Source organism: Phoxinus phoxinus (assembly GCF_949152265.1).
Source record: "Phoxinus phoxinus genome assembly, chromosome: 6".
In the NCBI taxonomy this organism is placed as follows: Eukaryota; Metazoa; Chordata; class Actinopteri; order Cypriniformes; family Leuciscidae; genus Phoxinus; species Phoxinus phoxinus.
The window spans coordinates 40897868-40923045 of record NC_136881.1 but is presented as its reverse complement, the minus strand read 5'-3'; the positions used below and the strand labels follow the sequence as shown (position 1 = coordinate 40923045).

Sequence of the window (25178 nt, the reverse complement as noted above, 5' to 3'; positions counted from 1 at the left end):
AGCGTGCCTCAATAATGAACTGAAATACAGTGTATAGCCTCAAAAATATGATGAATATTTCTATATAAAGCTCGAAATGTCCACTTTTAAACTAAAAAATTTGAATCGAAAGCAAATACCGGCTGATTAGGCTGTAATCCATAAGAAAGGTGCATTTCTCTCTAAAGGCGCATCCACTTTACAGCAGAGATGTATATAGATATGTTTGGAGCCGACACTGATTTAGAAATATATATTTTATTAATAAACAATAAAAATGCCTCATTATTTTTTCAGACATATTATCATTAGTCTGCTTTTGCCGTTGCGGCAAGATTTGTGCTTGAGCGCGGAATAGGCTATATTCCTCCATGCACTCAGTATTTAAGCAGAAATTAATATAAACGTGAGAAAAAATAAAACGAGCTCCACAGAACATTAAATATTCATTTTATTTTATTTTTCGTGTTCGCATTTATGAGGAAAAAACGATGTTACGGACGTGACAGTTCTCGGTTACAGACGTGACTGCTCTGAAATCGGCACTAAAATATGCTTTAAAACTTTCACAGACCTCAATCAGAAAGCACAAAGCCTTTCTTTAAAGTGAATTTCGTTTGGTATTAATTGTATCTTAATTTTAATCAATGTTTCATCAACCAATTGCCTGGATTTAATAAATAATAAGTAAAGCAAATATATCTATATCGCGCTCGTCGTCTCCTAATTAGCAGCTGGAGTACGTAAATGTTAAATCTGATAAAAAATAAATTAAAAAAAAGCAATGGTAAGAGGGTGGCTGTTATGCGCATCGTGGAACGGCGGCGGGAATCGTCTTGTGCACTGATTGTGCGTAACTGCGCATGTCTAAAACGATCAAATCAGATGTAAAGCTTGTGACATGTAAACGCGCACATCAACCCGATTACTTTATTTGTCGTCCATGTAAACACCTTGTTCGGATTCTTTAATCGGATTGATTTCATTCGGATTGAGCCATGTAAACGCAGCTAGTGTTACTTTTCTATGGTTCCCATATAAACACAGAGCGGTGTTAAATTTAACACCAGAGATTTTACTGTGTGGATTCTTGATGTCTGAGTGTTTGTCCAAACATTACTTTCCCAATACATTTTTTTTTCCGTTACTATAGTTCGTTAGTACGATCGTTACTATTACTGAGCTTCTACTATTTTAAAATCCACATGCCACCACTGGAGGAGAAACAAATGAACTTACAGGAACTGATCCAGCACAGATCTCTCTGCCCTCTTGCATCGCAATCACAACAAAGGCCGTCAGAGAGACATCAGCATCTCTGCCTCGTACATCACCCTGGAATAAAGCACACATAAACTGGGGAGAAAAAAAATTCGGGGAGTCGGCCTGATTTTCACCAGCGTATAGGATGTCCCTATTGCCAAATCATACACAACCACGTCACAGGCTAGATCGATGGGGCTATACCTCAGTGGCAGCAACCACACAGCATACACGCACACACACGCACACACACTCACACTCACACTATCTCTCGTTTTTATGTTGAAAGAAATGGCTACTGTTCTCTGCTTTTCAACAAATAATTTGCACACACACATTCCTGTAATTTTTCTACCTGAAGCTATTGCCTGCAAAATTGAAAGCTCCGGTCTCTGTGTTTAGCGCGGAAGCTCACGTGATTGCCGCCGGCTCGGGATAAAATTTGTGCTACATTCAACTTACCACCATCTCTCCATGAGTTACGGCTGAATCCTCTTTAAATGAGCCGGCTGCCAGTTGTTTGTGGAGAACCAGCCACTTGAGGGCGCTGCAGAGCACATCTTTTTCTATAGCAGCAAGGTTATTGGCCATGGTGAAGACTTTAGCCACATATGCAGTCAGCCTTAGACACACAGAAAGATATAAATAAATCAAATTAATTTCAAGTTCAAATTATTTTTACTATTAGAACAATGTTAAATAATAAAATATGTAAGACAGGAGAAACCAGGCATGAAATTAAACAAAAATGACTTTACCATGTGCTGCTCGCCCTGTTTATCGAGGCAGCGTAGGATCCATCTGATCTACGGTAGCTCAACTGCTGCTGATAACCTTAAGACAAAAAAGATAAAAAAGAATATTTATTTATTACATATCATTTCCGCATTTTCACAAGAGCATTTTTGAGCGCTTAGGCCTATATATGTTGTATCCTGCTGACCTGTGTTGATATGTTTAATGGCTTCACTACGGCGATCTATTCCAACAGTGTCCCACTGATTGGTGCTGTCCAGATAATGAGTGGCAGTGACAGGAAGAGTCATACCGATCATAGTCTCCTCTCCATCACCACGGGGCTGGACAATAAGGCGACCCATGAAGTCTCCACTGATGGCCTGCTCAACGGTCTGAGAGATCTCTTCACCTGGAATTCAGTTTTTTTTAATTATCTTCGTCAAGATGGAATATTTTGTAAGTAACATTCTCAACACTATTTGGTTTTGTAGACGGTTTCAAATTCTTTAACTCTTTTCCCCGCCAACGTTTTTGATCATTTTGACAAAAGTTTCATGGCCCCCAGAATATTTTGTTGTATGAATATCTGAACACGCAATATATCAAAAGAAAGAACAGACTCTAGGCTTTTAAACAAACCAGATAAAAAAAAATATATTCAAGCTTCATGCATTTAAAAATAAAAAAAACATTGAGCAGAAAGCCGAGAAAAATCCCTTTTTTTGTCAGATACATCCAGATCGGATTCGGAAAGATAAATCATAGATGGAGTAGATCGAGTCCATCAACACCCCCAAAACTTCACAGTCCTGTAGCTCGTTTCATTCAGTAACTTTGGGCAGTTTTGATTTATATGCCGTTTCATGTTGATGGTCGTGTTATTTTACATATGCATATGATATCGCATGTTTCTGCATCTTCCTCGCATGTGTTTTGATCTGGAGATTCTGTATTCTTTCAGACAATGTGTAATAGCGTGCCCTACCGTATAACAGTGAAAACATGGAAAATTGCCTCAATGGTGTGGAAAGAGTTAAGATCAGATTCCACTTACCTGCTAAAACTGTCAATGACATTTTTATATTCTTACATTATATATATGTATATAAAAAAAATAATCTTAATTTACAGAATTGTTTTAACATCAAAGGATAATTAAATATGTTATTGCTAAGGGATCTGTCAATTGCATTGCACTGCTTTAAAACATTCTCACGGTAAATCGTGCTAATAGGGATTACAAGCGAAGAAAAATGATTATCAAAGGTTAAGAAACTTTAAAACTTCACTTGAGTGAGCATTTGTGGAATACTGTCATTCATGGGGCATTTCTGAGTATGAAATCAGCTGTCCAGAATGTGGTTTTGATCACAATGCATCTTGGTTTCATTTACACCTGATTATTATTCAAGTGCTAAAACTTTAACCACACAAGCGGAGAATAAAATCTTGAAAGAAACATCCTCAGCATCCTCATACTGAACATAGTTGCAATTGCAATTGTCTTCAAATACTACTACAAAACTCCTGGAGGATGGATGCCATCAGATGATTGTATATATAGCGGCACTTCTCCTTAAACAAAATCATGCATACAACATTCATGAAAACATATGTTTCCTTACCAGTGATTGAGATGTAGGTGTTAGCAGGAGTGTCTGGAACCCGATCCTCTGGTATTACAGCTCTAATAACTATAGGTTCCTCTCCTGTTCCATTTGGGATGAAGAACAGAGACAAAGAGGAAGATGGAGGAAGAGTAATGAGTTGGTAAAAAAAAGTTTTGGTGAGTAAGAGTAGGAGTTCATTCAGATCTCTTGATTAACTCGAACTATAATGCTATTCAGAAAAGTTTTTTTTCATAATTGGCAGGAAGTATAATGTGTGTAATGTTGTATAATGGAAGTATAACACAGCAGTGCTAATTTGTAGTTCACAGTAAATCTCACCATTCTTAACAGGATTGAGCTCCACGTTTTGTCTGTGAAATGGCATCAGCACACCCTCAGACTGAAGGAGAGAAAGAGAGAGAGAGTTTATCTATTCAAATATGACAAACATCTATTGATTATATTAATGAATGACCAAATCAAAATTGACAGAAATGCCATCAGACGTACCACCACCTTCAGGGTCTTTCTCACTCCATCAGTTTGGACAGAATCATATGCTGAAGCTTTCACCTCAATCATGTGATGTCCCAGAGTCATGGGAATAATAACATATGAAACCGCTCTGCTGGAGTCTTTGTCAATGTTTACTATTTTTCTGTATTTGCCTTTCTTACTGGCAAAGCTGCAAACATTTTCTGTCTCCATAAACTCCACACGCACCTGTGAAAACAGGAGAGCGAGACACAAATCTCTTCAATATCTAGAGGAAACTTCCTCCAAAGTAAATGTATTTCAAATGAATATGAAATGTGTGATGACAGAAGATATTTCTGATATGTCTATTTGACTCCAGAAATAGTTATTATGATGAACATGGTTTCAATGTATAACATACATTAAAAATATTTTTTTTATATCAAATCCGATCTACCTTCTTCAGATTCCTTGGTGTATAGTTGTGAATAATGGCCTTGATTTCCAGTTGTTCACCGCGCACAGCTGAATAAGGGATCTTGAGGTCAATGAAAAAGCTATGAAACACAATCATCTCCTCAGGTTCTGCCACACAGATGCCTTTGAGGAGGAACACAGACACACAGAAGGACATTAGGGTTTAAAGCAGCAGTTCCTGGATTATGATGCTTCTGTTTGATATTGATGTTTCATCTTTCATCTTGTGTTTGCAGCTTCATCTTACCAAGTGTTGGTGACAGACTGACAGCCAAGACCTGCCAGGTAGTGATAGAGTCTTTCAGGAGGATCACTTTATCTGTGACTGGTGCTGGACTGGGATATGAGGAAAATACAAAAAATAACTGTTTTACAAGTACTCATCTAATGGTTGTTTACTATCACACACACACACACAGCTCAAGTTGAATGAGATAATTTGCTACGAGTCACTAGTGGTGTGAACACGGCTAAACTCACGGCTTTTGTCTAAAAGTCTCATACTCACCAATTCTCACATAGATCAATCTCTTCCCAAAGCAAATTCTCAAGGAATTGAGTACGTGACACGATATCATCAGAGTCTGTATAATAGTCATCATCATCTTCATCACCTGTTGTAACGGATAAAAATGTGACAGAATGGACCAAATACAGCAAAACGACACAAAAAATGTACAGTATTAGGGTTCCAAGCCCTGATTTGTGCTAGAACCCCATTGTATTTGCACTGTTTAATCAATTATTATCTGAAAGTTTCTCGGGGAATGCCATACATTTGTGAGAGAAAGCAAAAGCATTGTCATATTATTTTTCCATTTCTTTTCCGTTAGGGGCTCGGTAGACATCATAGCTGGATCATTACTATATTCTGATAATCCTCAAGATCATGTAACTTTATTCCAATACAGGGTCCATTCAAGCCACAATGATAGATACACATCTTATTTAACAGCAGAGATGAACTCTAAAAACATGTTTAATCATTAAAAGAGTTGAATTATAAGAGCAGATTCTCACCCAGTGATCTCCGTCTTCTCTTTGAAAGAAAGGGACACTCCGGCGCTAGAGGAAATTGCGTTAGATCAAAATTAGCATATCACACTCTAATGTGTGAGAGGAAATTCACTACAATTGAACTTGGTGCAGTGCTATTCCAGCGCCGATTATACCAACGTGAATTAGTTAACATATACTATTGAAATAATTTTCTATAGATTTACCCCTGAATGTCTCCAGTGTCTATGTTCATGGACACTGCCGCCCCTATGGATTATTTGTAGTGAAAAACAAAATAAAATATACTGGTAAAAATATATATACTTGTTCTGGTGTTGGTTCCTCCTGCAGTGCTGGACTCAAACATCAGACCTGCATCAGTGAAAACCCCCATACTGTCCCTTCCACCTCCTGCCGTGCAGCCGGTGTCATGCTTCTCTATGACGTCCCAGATCTAAAGCCAGAAAGATTTAATTTATTATCTAAATGACAAGCTTCTGAGGTGCTGAAGAAGGTCCTTCACCTGAGTCTGAGTGAGTCTGTTCTTGTGCACAGCCTTATCAACCACCACCAGCCCAACTCTAGCTCCAGGATCTCCAGTTATCTGCAGCGTGACCTCCTCTCCTGGTTCATAGGCAATCATCTTGTCCTTCACCTGAAGCTTGAGCTGTTAAACCGAGAGACACTGAATCAGATCTAGTTGATTAGCACGTCAAATATTTCATGTGATGATAGACCCACCGTTCCCATGCACGTGTCCTTCACGTCGACCCAGACTGAATCAGACACCACCTCAGACGAGCCCACATGATAATAAGCCACAAAGCGGAAGGACGGCACCATGTCTTTGGTCACAGGTAGAGACAGAGTCACTAGAGCTCGTCCTCTCCTCTTAAATCTGCTTGCTTGAACAATCTGACCTTTACTCAAGATCTGTAAATGAGACAGATTAACAGTATTTATGACATTCATATGGTTTCAAACACAAGCTTTGGTAGTTAATACAATTTTGACATAATAAATACATTTGTGCTGGAGCTTTATTAAGAAATAACTATAATCTTTACCATGTATGTGTAATCTTGATCTTTGACTCCTGGACTTTGTCCAGTGTTGAGATAGACTCTCATTTGATCACCGATCTGAAGCTCTGCAGTATAAATGTCGATGTGCATGTAGTTCTTTGAGTCTCCTTTGGGAATGTAAGCGAGAGCCGTCATCTTCTTCACTGCCTGCTGTTCATCTCTTAATTGTGGATCTTTGGTTTTTGCCTGAAAATAACAAATACACTGTTTTCTGATGTGCTGTGTAGTATATACTCCATTGCTTGTTCAACTAATGTTAACTGATCTATTTTCCACTAGTTCACCAGTGAATCTGACTGAACATTAGTTGAGTTTGCAGGTCTTACAGTGATCTCCAGCGTAGAAGATCCTCCTAGAGTGTTGACGGTAACCTTTACAATGCCATTGGCTGTTGTTTGACCTCTGACCTCTCCAGGATTGACCTCCACTTCCACATTTTCAGCAGGAGTCTGGTCAGGATCTGTTATGTAAACCTGTTATAGAACCCAGAGAAAAATAAATAAATAATATATTTATGAAATTGTTCCTTTGTTCCTGCAACCCTTCAGGTTTGCAACTTTCTAGTAGGGATAGGCGATATGGCAAAATATATCTTTATTTCTATAAATATATAAATGCCAGAAAAGGAAAGAAAAGACTATCGCAACTTTCGTTTCATGCAGACTTTAATGATATTGTCATATCGCACACCCCCTACTTTCTATTCTATGTAATGTGTATCTATGTTTATACCGAGACACTGAAGGGCATTCCAGGTTTGAAGAATTGTGGTGTTTTTTTGAAGTGGATGGTGTACGGTGACGTCACGATCTGAATGCCTCTCCTTTCTGCTTCCACCATTTCACTGCCTGAAAAACACAAACACAAACACACACACACACACACACACACACACGATTAGCCTCTCAAATACAATCACACAAGTGTATACAGATGTAGAGTCTCTGTTGAGTCTTACCACTTTCTGTTAGAAGACTGACTGAAACATAGATTGATCGTCCAACCAGCTGCTTAATGTCTGGAAAGGTGTTAGTGATCATATCCCTGGTCAGTTCTGCAGCACCTTCTCCTTCCCTTATCTATTCATGTGTGAGAAAGACATTAACATCAGTCTACAAGACAAGGTAAACATTTATTTAATGTTTTTAAGTCGTCCTCTTGGAGAAGAAAAATGAGATTGATTCCAACTTGTAAACGGTTTAATTTCTCTCACCTGAACTTTTTGAAGAGAAGAAGCAAAACTTGTTTTCTTCTCACCGTCCATCACACCAAACATCACAAATGCATTTCCTTCCACCTTCTTTCCAAACAGATACCTATGAAAGCACATACAATTTCTGCTGTAAAAACTGAACTTCGGTTCCGTTCCATTTATAATGCCAGGTCAAGGTAAGTGTGATTATGATGCTCGGTACTGGAGTGTTGTCTTATCTTTTTGTTCAAACTATTTGATTAAATTACAGAAGAATTATCAACAACCCAGAGACTGCAAGCTTCAGGAAAGCAGACTTTATATGTTTATTTTCAAATACATTAATTTTCATAGCTTTTGTTTGAATAAAAAACAATTTGATTAAACAAAAATATTGCTGTCATCGATGTTGGATCTTTATTGTGAAGAGTTCACTGCGTAATGATCAATGGGACATAATAGTGAAGGATACGTTACTTTAACCGTCCTCTACTGTGGAGGAGAAATTAACTCGGCTGTGCACAACAGCAAAAAAATGACAGGGAGAGACTGTGTACATCCACAAAAAGGGGAAAGTTGTGATGATGATGATGAAAAATAGGCTGCAAAAATACATTAACCAAAAACAGTGAATGATTTGCTGCCTCGTTTGTACACCAGCAGCGTGTAGGGCATCTCTAAGTTGGGGTGGGTTGTGGATACCTTCCTCTTCCTCTTCCTCCTCCGGCAAAGCTGCACCTCCACTGACTGCAATGTTATGTAGCATTACTGTAAATACTGCAACTGCACAACATCTTTCAGGCTTCAGACGCAACCCTCCAGCTGATTTATGCAGGCACCGGAAGCGCATCTTCCAGCGCCCAACCAATTTAATTTGTTAAGAAAGACTCCTTTTTTAGCGCGTTGGCCTATTTATATTCGAGAGGCGGCAGCAAGCAAGTCGTTTTTGTTTGATCCTTGTATCTAATCCCAATTTTATGTGACTTTTTGTTTTATTTTGTTATTGCCAAATACCTGTCTTAGTTTAGCATTTTTCTTGATTTAATTTAAGTAGGCTAAGACAAATGTTTTATTTAAGTGCAAACAGGCCTATTTAGATGCATGTTACATGCAGATGTCATTTTATTTCTTTGTTCCAACTTCCAAGTTGCCTATAGCCTACGTTAGTCATGAATAAATGATGTTAAAAAATGTATAAATGACTCATTCTTGACTAAAAGCAAAAGAGCTGTGTGCGTGCGCACATTTGAATAATGTCGGGCTGTAAACGGGTTCTGGCTTTTAAAAGCTGTCAATCAAAATGTACTTGTCGGGCTCGGGCCGAATTCTGTCGGGCTCGGGCCTTATCGGGCCTAACTTTTAAGGCCCGATTACAGCTCTACACCTGTTATGCAAAATTCACTTTTACATGGTGTTTGAATATAAATGTGTGTTGGCAGTGTGTGTACACAACCACCCTATAATGAAAATCCAATCAGTGTTTTTTTTTTTTTTATCCCCATAAATCATAAGCACTGTCTCAGAACGAGCTGTTCTCAGAATCAATGCAATGTGACGTAAAATTGCACAAGCCCCGCCCACGACTGTTGATTGACACTTCAGTTTGAGCACAGACCCGCCCTGAGTGAGCTTTTTTGGATGTTAGAATAAACATAGCAGCATAATCCACCATGTTCCTAGTCTCGCGTAGCCAGAGCTTCCGACTGACGGCAGAAGGTCTAGACTCTATCGCAGCTTTCATTGGCCAATCACACTTAGTTTTGCTCCACATCATGTTTAGAGGTGTGAAGATGTAAAGTCGATGTCCCAACAATAAAAGACTGGCATGCATCTATTAAATTATTCATTCAAGAACATTGTGAAAGTTTACTTTCAACAATGGAGCAGCGAACTTCACACATCTAGTTGACCCTGGTAAGCGCTCATTGTCACAGTTGTACACACCAGCGTTGTTCTTCAATGAGGGGGTTTGGTGTCACTGCATTTGTTTCAAGGCGAACTGTTTATAGCACAGTGTGCCCTCCGTGGTCGTGACATCTGAGGCTGACACTACCATGTTCTAGGGATGCACCGGAATGAAAATTCTGGGCCGAAACCGATACCGAAAATTTAGGATGCACTTGGCCGAAAACCGAAACTGAAGCCGAAAATGGCTTTCTTTTAAAAACTTGAATATATATTTATTTATATTGCTTAATTTTTAATGGATCTGAAATGAAAAATCACAAACCAATAGAATATTTTTTTTTTTACTTTAGAACAAATTTTATTACCACTAACAGTTACATAACAAAACCTAAAATATTTTATATATTATATATATTTTATATTACATGCGAAGTGAGGCACACGCGCACGGTCTCTTGCTCTCTCTCCCTCTCTGCCGTGCACGCGCTACACGGTTTGAAGCATAGTCTCTGTCTCGCGGGCGCGCTCGCTCTAGATTCCGGAGATTTTAACTAATTCGCGGGCATCAGTGAGCAGCTATTAATATGCGGGAGACTCCCGGAACTTCCGGGAGACCCGTGCAAACAGCTCGACCGTGAGTGAAACCTGCTTGAGCACGGAGGGGAGGGGAGGGGTGGGGTGTGTGACGAGTGACAGCTCGACCATGAGTGAAACCCAAGCGCTTGCGCGCGGATGGGAGGGGCGCGGTTGACATTCATTTTCGGTTGAAATTTTCGGCTGGCTTTTTTATTTCGTCCCTAACCGATAATGCCATTTTCGGCCGAAATTTTCGGCGACCGAAATTTCGGTGCACCCCTACCATGTTCCTTACAACCCTTTAGCACACTCAAAAACTGTGTGATTCCCCATTACCAACCAGCACTTCTTGTAACCCAGGTGCTCAAATTATAATGTCACAGCGCCACTCAATGGACAACAACAACTTTACAATACAATAAATTGCTCTGACAAAACCATTTAAATGTTAAGCAAAATGTATTAATTACATTTAACGTCGCGCTGGAACAACAAACACAAAGTGTGGCGATGATAATCTCAGGTACTGTTTATGTGCTTTATTTAATGTTAAAAGCGTGTCATGTGACTTTGAATATCATTTAGTGCTCTAGCTTTGTAGTTGTAAAAGCAACAATGGATAATTCACCTCAGATCTTGAAATTAAACAAATGGAAACATTCAAACTGTGAAGAAACAAGTGTATTATTTGACAAAGATTGTTTTAGTAACTTAGTGGCCTATGTATTTTTAATAATGTTTAAATTATGTAATATTTGTGAATTTAATTATGTGGCTACTTATCCACTTTATTGCGAGTGCCGTCGTGCTGTGCACTTGCCGCGGACTCCGCCCACACACTGTTATGATTGGCTCTGGGTTTTGATAGATTTTTTGACGCATCTCGCAGTCGCGTCGCGTCTAGTGTGGACAGACAAAGTATTTGTCGCTGGAATCTGGAATCGCGCCTGGTTAGGACACGGTGTGAGGTAAATGCCTTTGTTACTTTGAAAGTTATACTATCTCATGAAAAGTTTTGGTTGCTCATAGCACATTATTTTGTAGTTTACATAGAAATCTATTTTTAAATCACTGTGTTCACACATTATAGATTAATTTTGCCTACAGTGAAGCAGAACATATGTTGTCTTACTTGGCTTCAATGTCGACTGTCAGGCTCTCGTCACCCACATAGAAGAATAACTTACTGGGTCTTAATTTCACTTCAAATGTTGGAGGCACTATAAACCAAATCAGAGAAAAGACACAAATAAATAAATAGATTTTTGTAGGTTTTAATCGCATTTACACAACACACATTTTGTTGTCACACATCTTACCATATTCTTTGACCCCAAAGTCAGCAGTAAACGTCTTCTGAGGAGTGTTTGTGTACCGAGTGACAACCTTCCAGATCCCAAGACTGAAGCAAAAACATTTCAAAACATTTAAACAAATTATAAATAAGCATTATAAAACATATCAAATGAATCGTATAACACAGATCACATCTCTGATATTAGCTGTGTAGATAAATCATTAAATAAAGTTCACTCAGGTTGAATGGTCTCCGTTCTGTCAGCGTTTCACACACCTGGCAACATCAGGAATGGCGTAGCTTCCAGACTTCATCCCTTTCACTAGATATATAATCTCTGATGAAACTGTGAGGCCTTGTGGATTCTTCAGGAACACAGACATCAGTATTAACACTGTGTTTGCTGAGATCGTCAGTCACATGCTCATTACAGCTGAAATGTCGAGTGAGTCCGTGTGTGTGTGTGTGTGTGTGTGTGTGTGTACCATGATCTCCATTGTGATTGAAGACTGACTCAGTGGTTTCATGTTTGGCGTCAGAGAGAAAATCCTGTATTTGACTGTAAAAGAGATTAAAGCAAAAACTGAAAAAATGAGTTCTGATGTTTTTTCCTCAGATGCAGACCCTTACAAGTATTTAGCACATATTCTTACCTGTGCTAGCAGGCGTGTAGATGGGCTTGTCTGTCTGTACAAATATATATCCACACTGGAATGAGACCATGACCACTTTCTCCAGAGTGTGAGATGGAAACTGAGCTTGTAGATACACATACTGCTTCTCCAGAGGATCATCAGAGAAATAGTTCAGATCATCAGGGATCTAAAGAACAGATAATCAGTCAAGCCTAAATTATATCTGATAATAAATTAATAATTTATTAATCAAATTGAACATCACTGCACTCTGTAATTATGGAGCTGTCACCTTTATATCTGTGAGTATCTGGTAATTGTTGTCTGCAGTCAGTGTCACTGTTTTTGCCAGTATCTCGTCTTTCTTTGGGAAGTTCTTCACTGAGATCTTCACGTTCAGGTCTCCCCCAGAGTAATCCTGCGCCTCCACAAACACGTTCTCTGAGGAACCCACTCTCAGCAAATTAGGAGCTGACAGAACAAACCTGAGGAGATCAAATCACAGCGTTTGAAATCTTCAAAACAGATTATTAGTAACTCTATGAGAAAACGGTGTGTTTAATACTCACAGCGGGTCACACAGTGTGAGGAGGGGTGAGGAGAGAAGAACAACAGTCAGACACAGCAGCTTCACCTCCATCATGTCTGTGTGTGTGTGTCTCTTTCTGTGTGAAACCCACAAAAACATGCAACATAAACAAGTTTTCTAAATCTCCTCTCCCTCCCCTCCCTACAAATGGTTTAGTCCTGTTGTTATTAATCACTTCAGTTCAGTCAGCGGAGGACCCAATCAAAACGCAAAGTCCCACCCTAGCTAGTGAATAGAACCAATCAGAGTTCAGGCTGATCCGAGAACAGCTGAAGATAGAAGTAAACAGTGATACGACTGAAAAACACGTTCACTTTCACGATTAAAGGGGCAGTACCTTCACAATGTCATAGTGACAGTCTACAAGATTACCACCACAATTAAAATGTTACAAATGAATTACAAGTGGCTAAAAAGATCAACCACAGTAACACATTGCACATTTAGCTTAGGCCTACTGTCAAAGCTAAAAGTTACTCAAGGGGGTATTTTGCATTTACGAATAAAAAGACCAATGATGTGAATGTGATACATTATTCACGTGTATGGAGAAGACATAATTGGCAAATGTATGGAGAATTTATGGAAGCTTATGAGTAGCAATATTCAATTTGATATGTAATATGCAAAATGACAATTCAATATGTAAAATGGCAATGCATTTCTGTAATTACATTTACATTTCCCATACATTTGTGCAACGTTTGGTGCAAAATGAAAATGAAAATGCAATTATATAATTTACATTTGCCATTTCATACACTAGGTTTAATATGTAAATTGAATACATATTTTAACGCTTTATAAGTTGCAAAATGAAAATGAAAATGTATTACAGAAATGATTAGATATATGTAACATGTTCAAGCAACAACTGTTGCAAAATGATCATTCAAATGTTATTTTTCTCAATTGCATTTACACTCACAGTCAAGACACTTACGATTGCATTTTCATTCAATGTCCCGCAATGTATGTAGCAAAATTCAATGTGCACATTGAAAATGCATTCCGAGCAGATCACGTCTGTCTCCGCCCCCTCCCGCCATGTCAATCACTGCGTGAAGGCGGGGCACGGGCACGGCAACAGGTAAACATAACGTGCTTTTTGAGATGTTGGAAACATGGAGGCGGCAGAGATAATACGGGCGTTAAATACACTAGCAGATGAAGTGGAGCGTGAACAGAGAAACGGTAGTTATTCCGAAGATTGTTACGCGTATTAAGGCAGACAATTCTCCCAGACGTTCCAACAACGTATTTGTTCTATCACCTACATACGCGTAACAATCTTCGGAATAACTACCGTTTCTCTGTTCACGCTCCACTTCATCTGCTAGTGTATTTAACGCCCGTATTATCTCTGCCGCCTCCATGTTTCCAACATCTCAAAAAGCACGTTATGTTTACCTGTTGCCGTGCCCGTGCCCCGCCTTCACGCAGTGATTGACATGGCGGGAGGGGGCGGAGACAGACGTGATCTGCTCGGAATGCATTTTCAATGTGCACATTGAATTTTGCTACATACATTGCGGGACATTGAATGAAAATGCAATCGTAAGTGTCTTGACTGTGAGTGTAAATGCAATTGAGAAAAATAACATTTGAATGATCATTTTGCAACAGTTGTTGCTTGAACATGTTACACATATCTAATCATTTCTGTACATTTTCATTTTCATTTTGCAACTTATAAAGCGTTAAAATATGTATTCAATGTACATATTAAACCTAGTGTATGAAATGGCAAATGTAAATTATATAATTGCATTTTCATTTTCATTTTGCACCAAACGTTGCACAAATGTATGGGAAATGTAAATGTAATTACAGAAATGCATTGCCATTTTACATATTGAATTGTCATTTTGCATATTACATATCAAATTGAATATTGCTACTCATAAGCTTCCATAAGAATTAACTACACATACACACTGTTGTGATGTAATTTCTTAATCATTTATTACTCATTCTGTAATAATTTCAGAGTCTTTATCAAAACCTAAAGTGAGACCTCAAAACCTTCATATTAACAGGAAACGTTCCCAATCTTTCCACCCAAACCGATGCATTTAGTTGATAAATTGCACCATATTGTTTAAAACAGCTGTGATATGAACTATTGAACTGATTAAGTTGTGAAATGACCAACCCTCACAGTCAACAATTTGATCTCTCGGTGATCTCACCATGAGCTCCCAGGATACTCGTGAAAAAGTGTAAGCTCACAGCACTTACTATAGTCATACTATAGTCATAATGCTCATACTATAGTCATAATGTGAGATGGACCCAGCATGCATTGCATCGTCACCATTCTTGAGATTCATACTCTGATGCTTGATGTTTCTTTGTGTCTAAAGGATGTAATAGAAGAAATATGTATTATTATGCACTCAAAACCCTTTATAAATCATTATTACATTCCTGGATCTCATTCTGCATAATCACAGGTCTATTATAATAAAAATATATATAAATCGTTAACACCCTACAAAGACTAAATACTGAGTCTAGTCTAGATCAGTGGTTTTCAAATCCAGTCCTCGCGACCCACTGCTCTGAACATTTTGTATGTCTCCCTTATTTGACACACCTGAATCAGATCATCAGCTCGTTGGAGAGACTCCACGCAGCAAAATCCCCAGAGTTAAATTAACTCTGCTCAGATAACATTTGGTCCCTCTCTACAGAGAGTTAAAATAACTCTAAATCAGAGTTGAAGTTAATGAGATACTTAAGTGATTAATTAAGTGATGATTGGGCATTAATGATGAACACCTGCTGTCAACAAGCAGAATCACTGAAGGAAAGAGAAACTCAAGAACTACAACTGACTTCCAGCCACAGCAAGATCTCAGCAGAGGAGGATTAAATAACTCCACAAACAGCATTACCAACCTCACTTATTACTAACCAGACTGAATTTATTTCTGTCAGACGTCTAAAGAAGGTCTTAGTGAGAATGAACAGAGGTGTAGATGTTGAGGATTTATTGACATTTTTTGGTTACCATTCTGGAGACCAGTGTTTCCTTTAGTTGGGCCGTTTTACTCTTTATTTTTTTGTGTGAGTTTGTGGTTTTTGTAACTAGTTTTACCAAAACATGTAAATTGTTACAAAGAAAGCCAGAAACAAATATGGTCAGGTTATATAGTTTGTAAAAAGTAGAGTAATGCACTTCTCTCATCACTGTCCAAAAGTGGTTATTAGATATTGGTAGATTATAGACTCGCTACAGATTGGACGATCTGAATTTAGAATTTTTAAAAAACTTTATAGGGATTTTTTTTCTTTTAAGACACAGATGTCAAGAATCAGCATATGAATCTCAACAATGGTGACATGTGTCATGCCGCAATGCATCCTGGGTTTTGCATCCAGTTTTATACTATTGTGGCTCCCAGCATGCATTGAGGCATGAAACATGCCACCATTGTTGAGATTCATATGCTGATTCTTGATGTCTGTGTCTAAAAAAAAAAAATTCCCATTATGCATTTTAAAACTCTAAATTTAGATTGTCCGATCTGTGGCAAGGGAGTATTGTTAGTGAATATAATCTATTAACATCAAATAACCACTGTTGGACAGTGATGAGATAAATGCATTAATCTACTTTTTGTTGTTGAAAACTTTTTGCCTTTGTTCCTTGCATTCTTTGTAACAATTTACATGTTTTGGTAAAACCAGTTACAAAAACCACAATCTCACACAAAAAAATAAAGAGTAAAACTGCCCAACTAAAGGAAATACTGGTCTCCAGAATGGTAACCAAAAAATGTCAATAAATCCTCAACATCTAAACCTCTGTTCATTCTCACTAAGACCTTCTGTAGACGTCTGACAGAAATAAAGTCAGTCTGGTTAGTATATAAGTGAGGTTGGTAATGCTGTTTGTGGAGTTGTTTAATCCTCCTCTGCTGAGATCTTGCTGTGGCTGAAGTCAGTTGTAGTTCTTGAGTTTCTCTTTCCTTCAGTGATTCTGCGTGTTGACAGCAGGTGTTCATAATTAATCCCCAATCATCACTTAATTAATCACTTAAGTATCTCATTAACTTTAACTCTGATTTAGAGTTATTTTAACTCTCTGCAGAGAGGGACCAAATGTTATCTGAGCAGAGTTAATTTAACTCTGGGGATTTTGCTGCGTGGAGTCTCTCCAACGAGCTGATGATCTGATTCAGGTGTGTTAAATAAGGGAGACATACAAAATGTTCAGAGCAGTGGGTCGCGAGGACTGGATTTGAAAACCACTGGTCTAGATGATGATTATGTTGTGATGATGATCAATAACAAACCAACATCACCTGAATGCGTTCTCTTTTGGCTTTTCCTGCCAAACAAATGTGTCTTACAAACACAGCTACAGCAGCCAAAGAAAATATGTCTAAACGTCAAGGGTCACGAACTAAAGCAAACACTGATCACCATGACGAAATAATAAAACATCCACATCTAAACCTCTGCTAATTCTCAATAAAACTTAGACGTGACAGAAATAAAGTCAGTCTGGTTAGTAATAAGTGAGGCTGGTAATGCTGTTTGTGGAGTTATTTAATCAGATCTTCACAGATTTAATGTCTTCTTTTATCTTCAGTTCATCTAAGGCTGTGTCTGAATAAAGTTGTATTGTGTTCTTATTTCTCTTTCTTTCAGTGCTTGTTCACAGCAGGAGTTTGAATGATTGAAATAATGTTTCAGGAACATTACACTAACCTTTAAATAACATTATATTAACATTCAGGAAACTGGACATATTTATGTAATCAACGTTCCTAGAATGTTGAATTGTTAATCATAATTAAGTGGAAAGAACGTTTGAGGATCATGGGAGAAAGCTCACTTTGAGTCTTTTAAACAATGATAAGACTGATATAATCATATTTGACCCTCAGCTCGGTCCCCTTTCTTCTAATGTGCGCGACAGCGTCAAAAACATAACATTTTTAATTCACTATGTTTTGTTTAGCAGATTAGTGCTGTTGTTAAATGCAGTTCAGTTATTACTCTCAGGTCCTCGTTCACGGTTTAATACTAAAGGTGACGGCTTTCTCGGCTGGTCCGAGGCTTTGGAATAGCCTTCACCTCCACAGTAGATCTTCTTCTTCCATTTTCATGTTTAAATCCTCTTTGAAGACCTATATGTATTCTTTTAAATGATGGTGTACATTTTTCATTTGTCCTTTTTTTTCTTAAACTGTTTTAAATCTGTTTTGTATTGTACAATACTTTGGTTTCAACATCTGTTGTTCATTGGACCCCGGCCTGGATACGTGCTCAGAGTTCCTACAACTCCCTTCAGGGACCAGCTGGTGAACTAGCAAGCGCTGCCGCCGGAGGCAGACCCAACGCCTGCATTGCTGTGTCCCGTTCGTTCCCTGCGATTGCAAACACAATGTCCATTGGCTTGTTCTGTTACCACTCGAAGGTTATTGGGTGTGCAGGCGGGATCCCAATTCGTCACTTCCAATCGGACGTAACGTCTCCATTCCCTATAGGGTTACATAAGTAACCTAGACGATCTCCATCATGCTGCTACAAACTTTATTACTTTTCAATAAAAGCATCTGTGTACGTCTGACAGAAATAAAGTCAGTCTGGTTAGTAATAAGTGAAGCTGGTAATGCTGTTTGTGGAGTTGTTTGATCCTCCTCTGCTGAGATCCTCAGAGATCTGTTAGTGTTTAATGATCTGTTGGGATTTAAAGTGTTTCTGTTGTCTGAGTTTTGTGGGTCACCGTTGTGCTGAAGAGTAGAGCCTGCGCTTCAGTCCAGGGGAACAGCAGTTAAGATTAATTAAAAAGCAGTTACTGTATAACAGGGATGTCTAATTAAAAGTTAATATTATTTTAGTTAATCAGCAGTTTCAAAACTTTTGCATTTTAATAAACATAAATTAATGCACATGTATTATAACACTCTTATGTCTTTGTGTTGGCAACTTACAACTTAGAGTAAAACATTGAGAAATTTAAAGCAATCAGTTTTCCTCAAGTTTTCTAAGTACACTCAACTAATTACATTTTACAGTGTAAATATATTTAAATATATGAAAAGCTGATGAAATATGAAATATTTTTGAACATATTTAAGCCATTTAATATGGAAATATATGTTCTTTTGGTAAGGGTATGGGTTATCATTTGGCTATGATTGTGCCAGTTATGGCTCATGTCTGTAGTCCAGATCTGGGTCTTCATGTGTTTCTGTATGTGGACTGAGAGAAACTGGCCTGACAACAATTGCTTTCTGCATAGACGATTGTGAAGCACATTTGTCCAACTTCAATTTCTGAATCTCTCTTTCCTTCCCTCTGTACAACCGAGGGAACTAAGAAAAACTCAATACGTTATATGATCAAAATGTCCCTTCTGTGTGATGTGTGTTATTTTCATTTTCTAAACCAGTTTCCAGACCTGAACATCTCCACATGCGCAGGGCTTTTGAGGTTTTGCTTCTTGAATTTTCTAGAAATGAGTATTTTACAGATGTGAGACATCACTGCATTATCCCAATACATCTTCAATATCTTTTATTGTCCAAACTCCTGTCAGAAAGTGAATGTCAGGAACGATCATCTGGACCCGTTTAAATTTCTGTTTTTTTCCCCCCTTTTTGAATTATGTTTAGCCTTTATTCACACAAATGTGTTTCAGATTATATATTCAGATAGCTTGAGATTCTCCTTTAAAGTATTTTTATTAAAATGAGATACAGATTTAAAATATCACACAAAACAAATGATAATGTTGGATTTGTGATTCAGAATGAGAAAAGTAATTAGAATATTCTTGCAAGGCACTGTTTATTACATTAATTAGTCACAAGTCTAAAATGATCATTTTTCTAATTTTATAACCTTTTTTTTCCATATGTACTACTGTACGCCAAAAGCACTTTACAATCACGTCAGGGAATCTCTCCTCGATGATGTTCAATTTCCTGTAATCATCAAATGTATAGTTATGGAGCACATCCATGTGTCAGGAGGTTATGCTGGAGCGCAGAGATGCCGATGTACTGATCCCTGTATTCTCCAGTTTGACCTTCCTCTCTTGTGGGCCAGTATTCAACCCAGGTGTGCTCTCTAAAGACGTACTGCAGACTAAACACAACAGAATACAATTACAGACTTAATTTACGAAGCACATGCATCATTTCTAGTTTAAGGGTCAATGAAAAATATGGATGTCCACAGTGATAAAAAAGGATAATTATTTGCATTCATGTTGTTTTTAATACATTTTTGACAAACATTTAATACACATTCAGTTTCACCTGAACAGAACATTTTAATAACAGGGCAAAATACGTGATATCTAATGGAGTCTTCTCAGTTTTCTCAGTCTTCTCAGAATAACTAATCACGTTTTACATGTGCGTAACTGTTTTTTGAACAGGAGATTCTGTACTCTTTCAGAAGATGGGCAATAGGCCGTATAACAGTGAAAACATGCATTACCAGAAATGTTCATTTTCACCGGGAAAGCGATGAGTCATAAATGACGGAAAAATTGTTCAATGGCGGGGAAATCACTGGACAGTTACACCACCTGACATGTATTACTTTAAACCTCATAAACTCAAGTTCATCACAGATGATTTGTATTCAAATAATTTTGTATTTGTTTTTCCTTATTTTTTCAAATGTATTCAAGTCTATTCTAGGTTATTTAAAATGCATTTTGAAGAAAAAAAACTGTCTCATCATTGAGCCATGAACAACCTTGTAAAGACTTTAAATGCATAAAGCTCAGGCAAATCCTGTAATTTACAGACACAGTGGACACTTACATTCCTCCGAGCTTTGCAAGGTCAGTGGATTCGCCCATGATGAGATACGACTTGCCTTGTTCCAATCCTAAACTCTCTCTGCAACTGGGACGAGCCAAAAATGGTCTCACTTTCCCCTCAACATCCCCATCAGTGCCTACAGGACAGAACAGTGTTCAGGACACACTTTCACTGCAATAGCCTCTGAATATGTATTTGAAAGGACTAACAGCATTCAACAGGAATCAGACACATTTCAAATGCATTTCATAATCAGAAGAATGGAGGGAATATTGAACCGTACCTTCTTTCAGCACTTGCTCCACCTTCAAGTGATAGATGTCAGTGTCCTGTGCCAGATCCATCTTATCCACTGTCACTTTATAAACTGTCAAACATAAGTGTAATATTGTTATTGGCATAATAACTGATTAGATTGGATTTCAGTGGCAGAAGTCAAACGTTCAAATACTCCATCCCAGCCAACACAGCCATGTGGGGCCCACATGGGTTTGACCTGGGCTATCTAACTGGGACCCAGACAGTTTTGTCCTCGGTTTCCATGGTGGCCCTACATGGGTTTGCCCAGATGAAATGAACACTGCTCAGTGTGCACACTACAGGCTGTTAAATGTAACACTGATCAGTGTTGGTGTTAATGAGGTAATTAAGTGATTGAATAATGATTGAGCATTATTGATGAACACCTGATGTTACCAAGCAGAATCACTGAAGGAAAGAGAAACACAAGAACTACTTCCAGCCACAGCCTTAGATGAAATCAACTGAAGATAAAATACACTAAATCTCTCAGGATCTGATTAAACAACTCCACAAACAGCATTACCAGCTTCACTTATTACTAACCAGGTTGACTTTATTTCTGGTAGACGTCTACATAAGTTCTTATTGAGAATTAACAGAGGTTAAGATGTTGATTTATTGAAAATAATAGTTTGGTTTGATGTTACCATTATGGTGAACAGCGTTTGCTTTAGTTGGGATCTTGACTTTTTAACTCAAAGGGTTAGTTCACCCAAAAATGAAAATAACGTCATTAATGACTCACCCTCATGTCGTTCTAAGCCCGTAAGACCTCCGTTCATCTTCGGAACACAGTTTAAGATATTTTAGATTTAGTCCGAGAGCTTTCTGTCCCTCCATTGAAACTGTATATACAGTCTACTGGCCATAAAGGTAATAAAAAGATCATCAAAGTAGTCCATGTGACATCAGTGGGTTAGTTAGAATTTTTTGAAGCATCGAAAATACTTTTTGGTCCAAAAATAAAACAAAATAAGACTTTATTCCGGATTGTAATTCTCTCCCGGGTCTGTTATGAATCTGCGTTCACGACTCCGCAGTGACGCTGCTGACGTAAGACGCTGATGACGTGTTATCTGGTGCGCCCGAGCTTCGTTTACAGTCTGAGGGAGACGCACGCTATATTCAAGCTATTCTACATTGTTTGCGTGGATATCATTTTTTTAATGGTGCGTAAATGTGCATGTCGCGGATGAGACACTTTTACAGCGTGCGTTTCCCTCAGACTGTAAACGAAGCTCGGGCGCACCAGAAATACACGTCATCAGCGTCTTACGCCATCAGCGTAACTGTGAAGGATTGACAACAGACAAGGGAGAGAATACAATGCTGAATAAAGTCTTATTTTGTGTTATTTTTGGACCAAAAAGTATTTTCGATGCTTCAAAAAATTCTAACTAACCCACTGATGTCACGTGGACTACTTTGATGATCTTTTTATTACCTTTATGGACATGGCCAGTAGACTGTATATACAGTTTCAATGGAGGTACAGAATGCTCTCGGACTAAATCTAAAATATCTTAAACTGTGTTCCGAAGATGAACGGAGGTCTTACGGGCTTAGAACGACATGAGGGTGAGTCATTAATGACATTATTTTCATTTTTGGGTGAACTAACCCTTTAAGATTTACTCTGCTCAGTTGTATCTGATTGTTATGTTAAGAACAGCAAGAGAAAATGCAATCAGATGCTATAAGCTAATTGATGATAAAACATAGATTTTATTTATACTTAATTAATTAAAATGAGGCAACAGCTTACAAGCAATATTGTTAATTAAATTTAACAAATTAGAATTGAGTAATAATTAATCAAGTTAATTCCTTAAATGTTAACCATTTAAAATGAGTAAAATGTACAAAATATATGTTATTGCCAACATTGAAGACCCCTTGATGTTAACAAGCAGAATCACTGAAGGAGAAAACCATAATTAAAGTCACCATTATGGAGATGAGTGTGTGTTTTAGTTCGGCTCTTCACCCTTGAATAATTATCTTTAAGTTTTGTTTGGCTGCTGTACATGAGTTATAACAGCCAGATGAACAAACAGTGATTTGATGGTGTTGGTTGTGTTTTAACACAATCATTATTTCACAATCATTTGACCTGAATCACTGAACTCAAATGGAGTCCAGTTTATGAGTTAAAATATCTTTATTAACTATAGAAGGACGTGCATTGTACACCGTAATCCAAACAATTTCTAAAAAGTTCCTCGTGTACAAAAAAAACAAAACAAAAACACAGACATCATGAATCAGCCTGTGAATCTCAACAATGGTGACATTTATAAAGTATGTTGCAGTGCATTCTGGGTTGCACCAATCAAAACTCATTCATGGCTCCCATCATGCATTGCTGCATGAATAAATAATGAGCTTATGATCAGAGGTTGTCATCATTGCTGAGACTCATATGCTAAATCTTGATGTCTGTGTGCGCCTAAAAAAACACACATATATTTTTTATTAGATCAACATTTCTATTCGTTCATCTGGCTGTTATAACTCATGTACAGCAGTCAAACAAAACTTAAAGTTATTATTTTAAGGGTCAAGAGCCCAACTAAAACACACACTCATCTCCATAATGGTGACTTTAATTATGGTTTTCTCCTTCATTGATTCTGCTTGTTAACATCAGGTGTCTTCAATGTTGGCAATAACATATATTTTGTAATTTTTACTAATTTTAAATGGTTAACATTTAAGGAATTAATTTGATTAATTATTACTCAATTCTAATTATTTGTTAAATTTAATTAATAATATTGCTTGTAATCTGTTGCCTCATTTTTATTAATTAGATATAAATAAAATCTATGTTTTCATTTTTACAGTATGTAGTGGTTTAACTCACTAATATTCTGCGTGAGTTTTTTACGGGTGATATGTTATTTTTTTGTTTTCTTGTTGTGATTCTACAGCAAGAATTTCAGTATATTTTTATCAGAACATCAAATGATTCTTAAAACACCATTTACGCAGTTTGAACTTAAGCAATTTTTACTTCCACACAGACATCAAGAATCAGCATATGAATCTCAACAATGGTGACATGCTTCATGGTGCAATGCATGCTTGGAGCCATGGATAAGTTTCGTATGATGCACACAGAATGCATTGTACCATGAAGCATGTCACCATTGTTGAGATTCATATGCTGATTCTTGATATCTGTGTGGAAGTAAAAACCGCACAAGTCCAAAATGCGTAAATGGTGTTTTGAGAATCATTTGATGTTCTGATAAAAATGTGCTGGAATTCTTGCTGTTGAATCACAACAAAATGAATAACATATCACCTGAACAAAACACACGCACAAAATCAGTGTGTTAAACAACTTCATGATGATTATATTTGTATCATCAATCAGCTTATAGCATCTGATTGCTTTTTCTCTTGCTGTTCTCAACATAACAATCAGATACAACTGAGCAGGGAAAAACTAATGCTAATAAGTCAGAGCCCAACTAAAGCAAACGCTGATCACCATAATGGTGGCATCAAACCAAACTATTATTTTCAATAAATCATCAACAGCTTAACCTTCTGTAGACGTCTGACAGAAATTAAGTCAACATGGTTAGTAATAAGTGAAGCTGGTAATGCTGTTTGTGGAGTTGTTTAATCAGATCTTGAGGGATTTAGTGTATTTTATCTTCAGTTGATTTCATCTAAGGCTGTGGCTGGAAGTAGTTGTGTTTCTCTTTCCTTCAGTGATTCTGTTTGTTAACAGCAGGTGTTCATCACTAATGCTCAATCATTATTTAATCAATGAATTATCTCATTAACTCCAACACTGATCAGTGTTACATTTAACAGCCTGTAGTGTGCACACTGAGCAGTGTTCATTTCATCTGGGCAAACCCATGTGGGGCCACCATGGAAACCGAGGACAAAACTGTCTGGGTCCCATTTAGATAGCCCCGGTCAAACCCATGTGGGCCCCACATGGCTGTGTTGGCTGGGATGTGATCAGACCGCTCGCCGACTGAATGATTCATCTCCAACTGTTCTTCAGTTAAAAGCTCAGTGGAAGATTTACAGTGATTTAAAGGTAAAATTTGGGGTCTGTTCATCTCACAAAACTTTCATTTGGCTTCAGGAGATATAGAAAATGTGCACAAGTTAAATTATAAAAAAAAATTCAGTGTGTGAAAAGTGAACATGTCACATCTGTGTTTTGCTTTTTTTTGTGCATTTTGTCTGATTTATATTTTTTGTTAGAGCTCCTGATTTTTG

At 37.7% G+C, this 25178-nt stretch overlaps 2 protein-coding genes across 2 annotated transcripts in view; both read right to left on the bottom strand.

The window, feature by feature from the left end:
- Positions 1-12985, bottom strand: part of LOC306999659 (complement C3-like) — a 28894-nt gene extending 15909 nt beyond the window's left edge. The window contains exons 1-26 of the mRNA XM_079614532.1: positions 12806-12985; positions 12529-12721; positions 12255-12423; positions 12087-12160; positions 11878-11966; positions 11624-11706; positions 11437-11524; positions 7842-7944; positions 7587-7707; positions 7361-7476; positions 6955-7101; positions 6611-6814; positions 6285-6476; positions 6067-6210; positions 5868-5997; positions 5565-5609; positions 5053-5158; positions 4792-4880; positions 4525-4667; positions 4101-4313; positions 3930-3990; positions 3606-3689; positions 2186-2389; positions 2001-2076; positions 1705-1864; positions 1219-1314 (exon numbers count right to left, since the gene is read on the bottom strand). Coding sequence (XP_079470658.1) covers positions 1219-1314; positions 1705-1864; positions 2001-2076; positions 2186-2389; positions 3606-3689; positions 3930-3990; positions 4101-4313; positions 4525-4667; positions 4792-4880; positions 5053-5158; positions 5565-5609; positions 5868-5997; positions 6067-6210; positions 6285-6476; positions 6611-6814; positions 6955-7101; positions 7361-7476; positions 7587-7707; positions 7842-7944; positions 11437-11524; positions 11624-11706; positions 11878-11966; positions 12087-12160; positions 12255-12423; positions 12529-12721; positions 12806-12924 — 3249 coding nt within the window. The 5' untranslated portion in view covers positions 12925-12985. The remainder of the gene's footprint in view (positions 1-1218; positions 1315-1704; positions 1865-2000; positions 2077-2185; positions 2390-3605; positions 3690-3929; positions 3991-4100; positions 4314-4524; positions 4668-4791; positions 4881-5052; positions 5159-5564; positions 5610-5867; positions 5998-6066; positions 6211-6284; positions 6477-6610; positions 6815-6954; positions 7102-7360; positions 7477-7586; positions 7708-7841; positions 7945-11436; positions 11525-11623; positions 11707-11877; positions 11967-12086; positions 12161-12254; positions 12424-12528; positions 12722-12805) is intronic.
- Positions 12986-19510: 6525 nt separating this feature from the next.
- LOC306999666 (complement C3-like) overlaps positions 19511-25178 on the bottom strand; it is a 64558-nt gene continuing 58890 nt past the window's right edge. The window contains exons 39-41 of the mRNA XM_079614541.1: positions 20908-20991; positions 20625-20760; positions 19511-19935 (exon numbers count right to left, since the gene is read on the bottom strand). Coding sequence (XP_079470667.1) covers positions 19794-19935; positions 20625-20760; positions 20908-20991 — 362 coding nt within the window. The 3' untranslated portion in view covers positions 19511-19793. The remainder of the gene's footprint in view (positions 19936-20624; positions 20761-20907; positions 20992-25178) is intronic.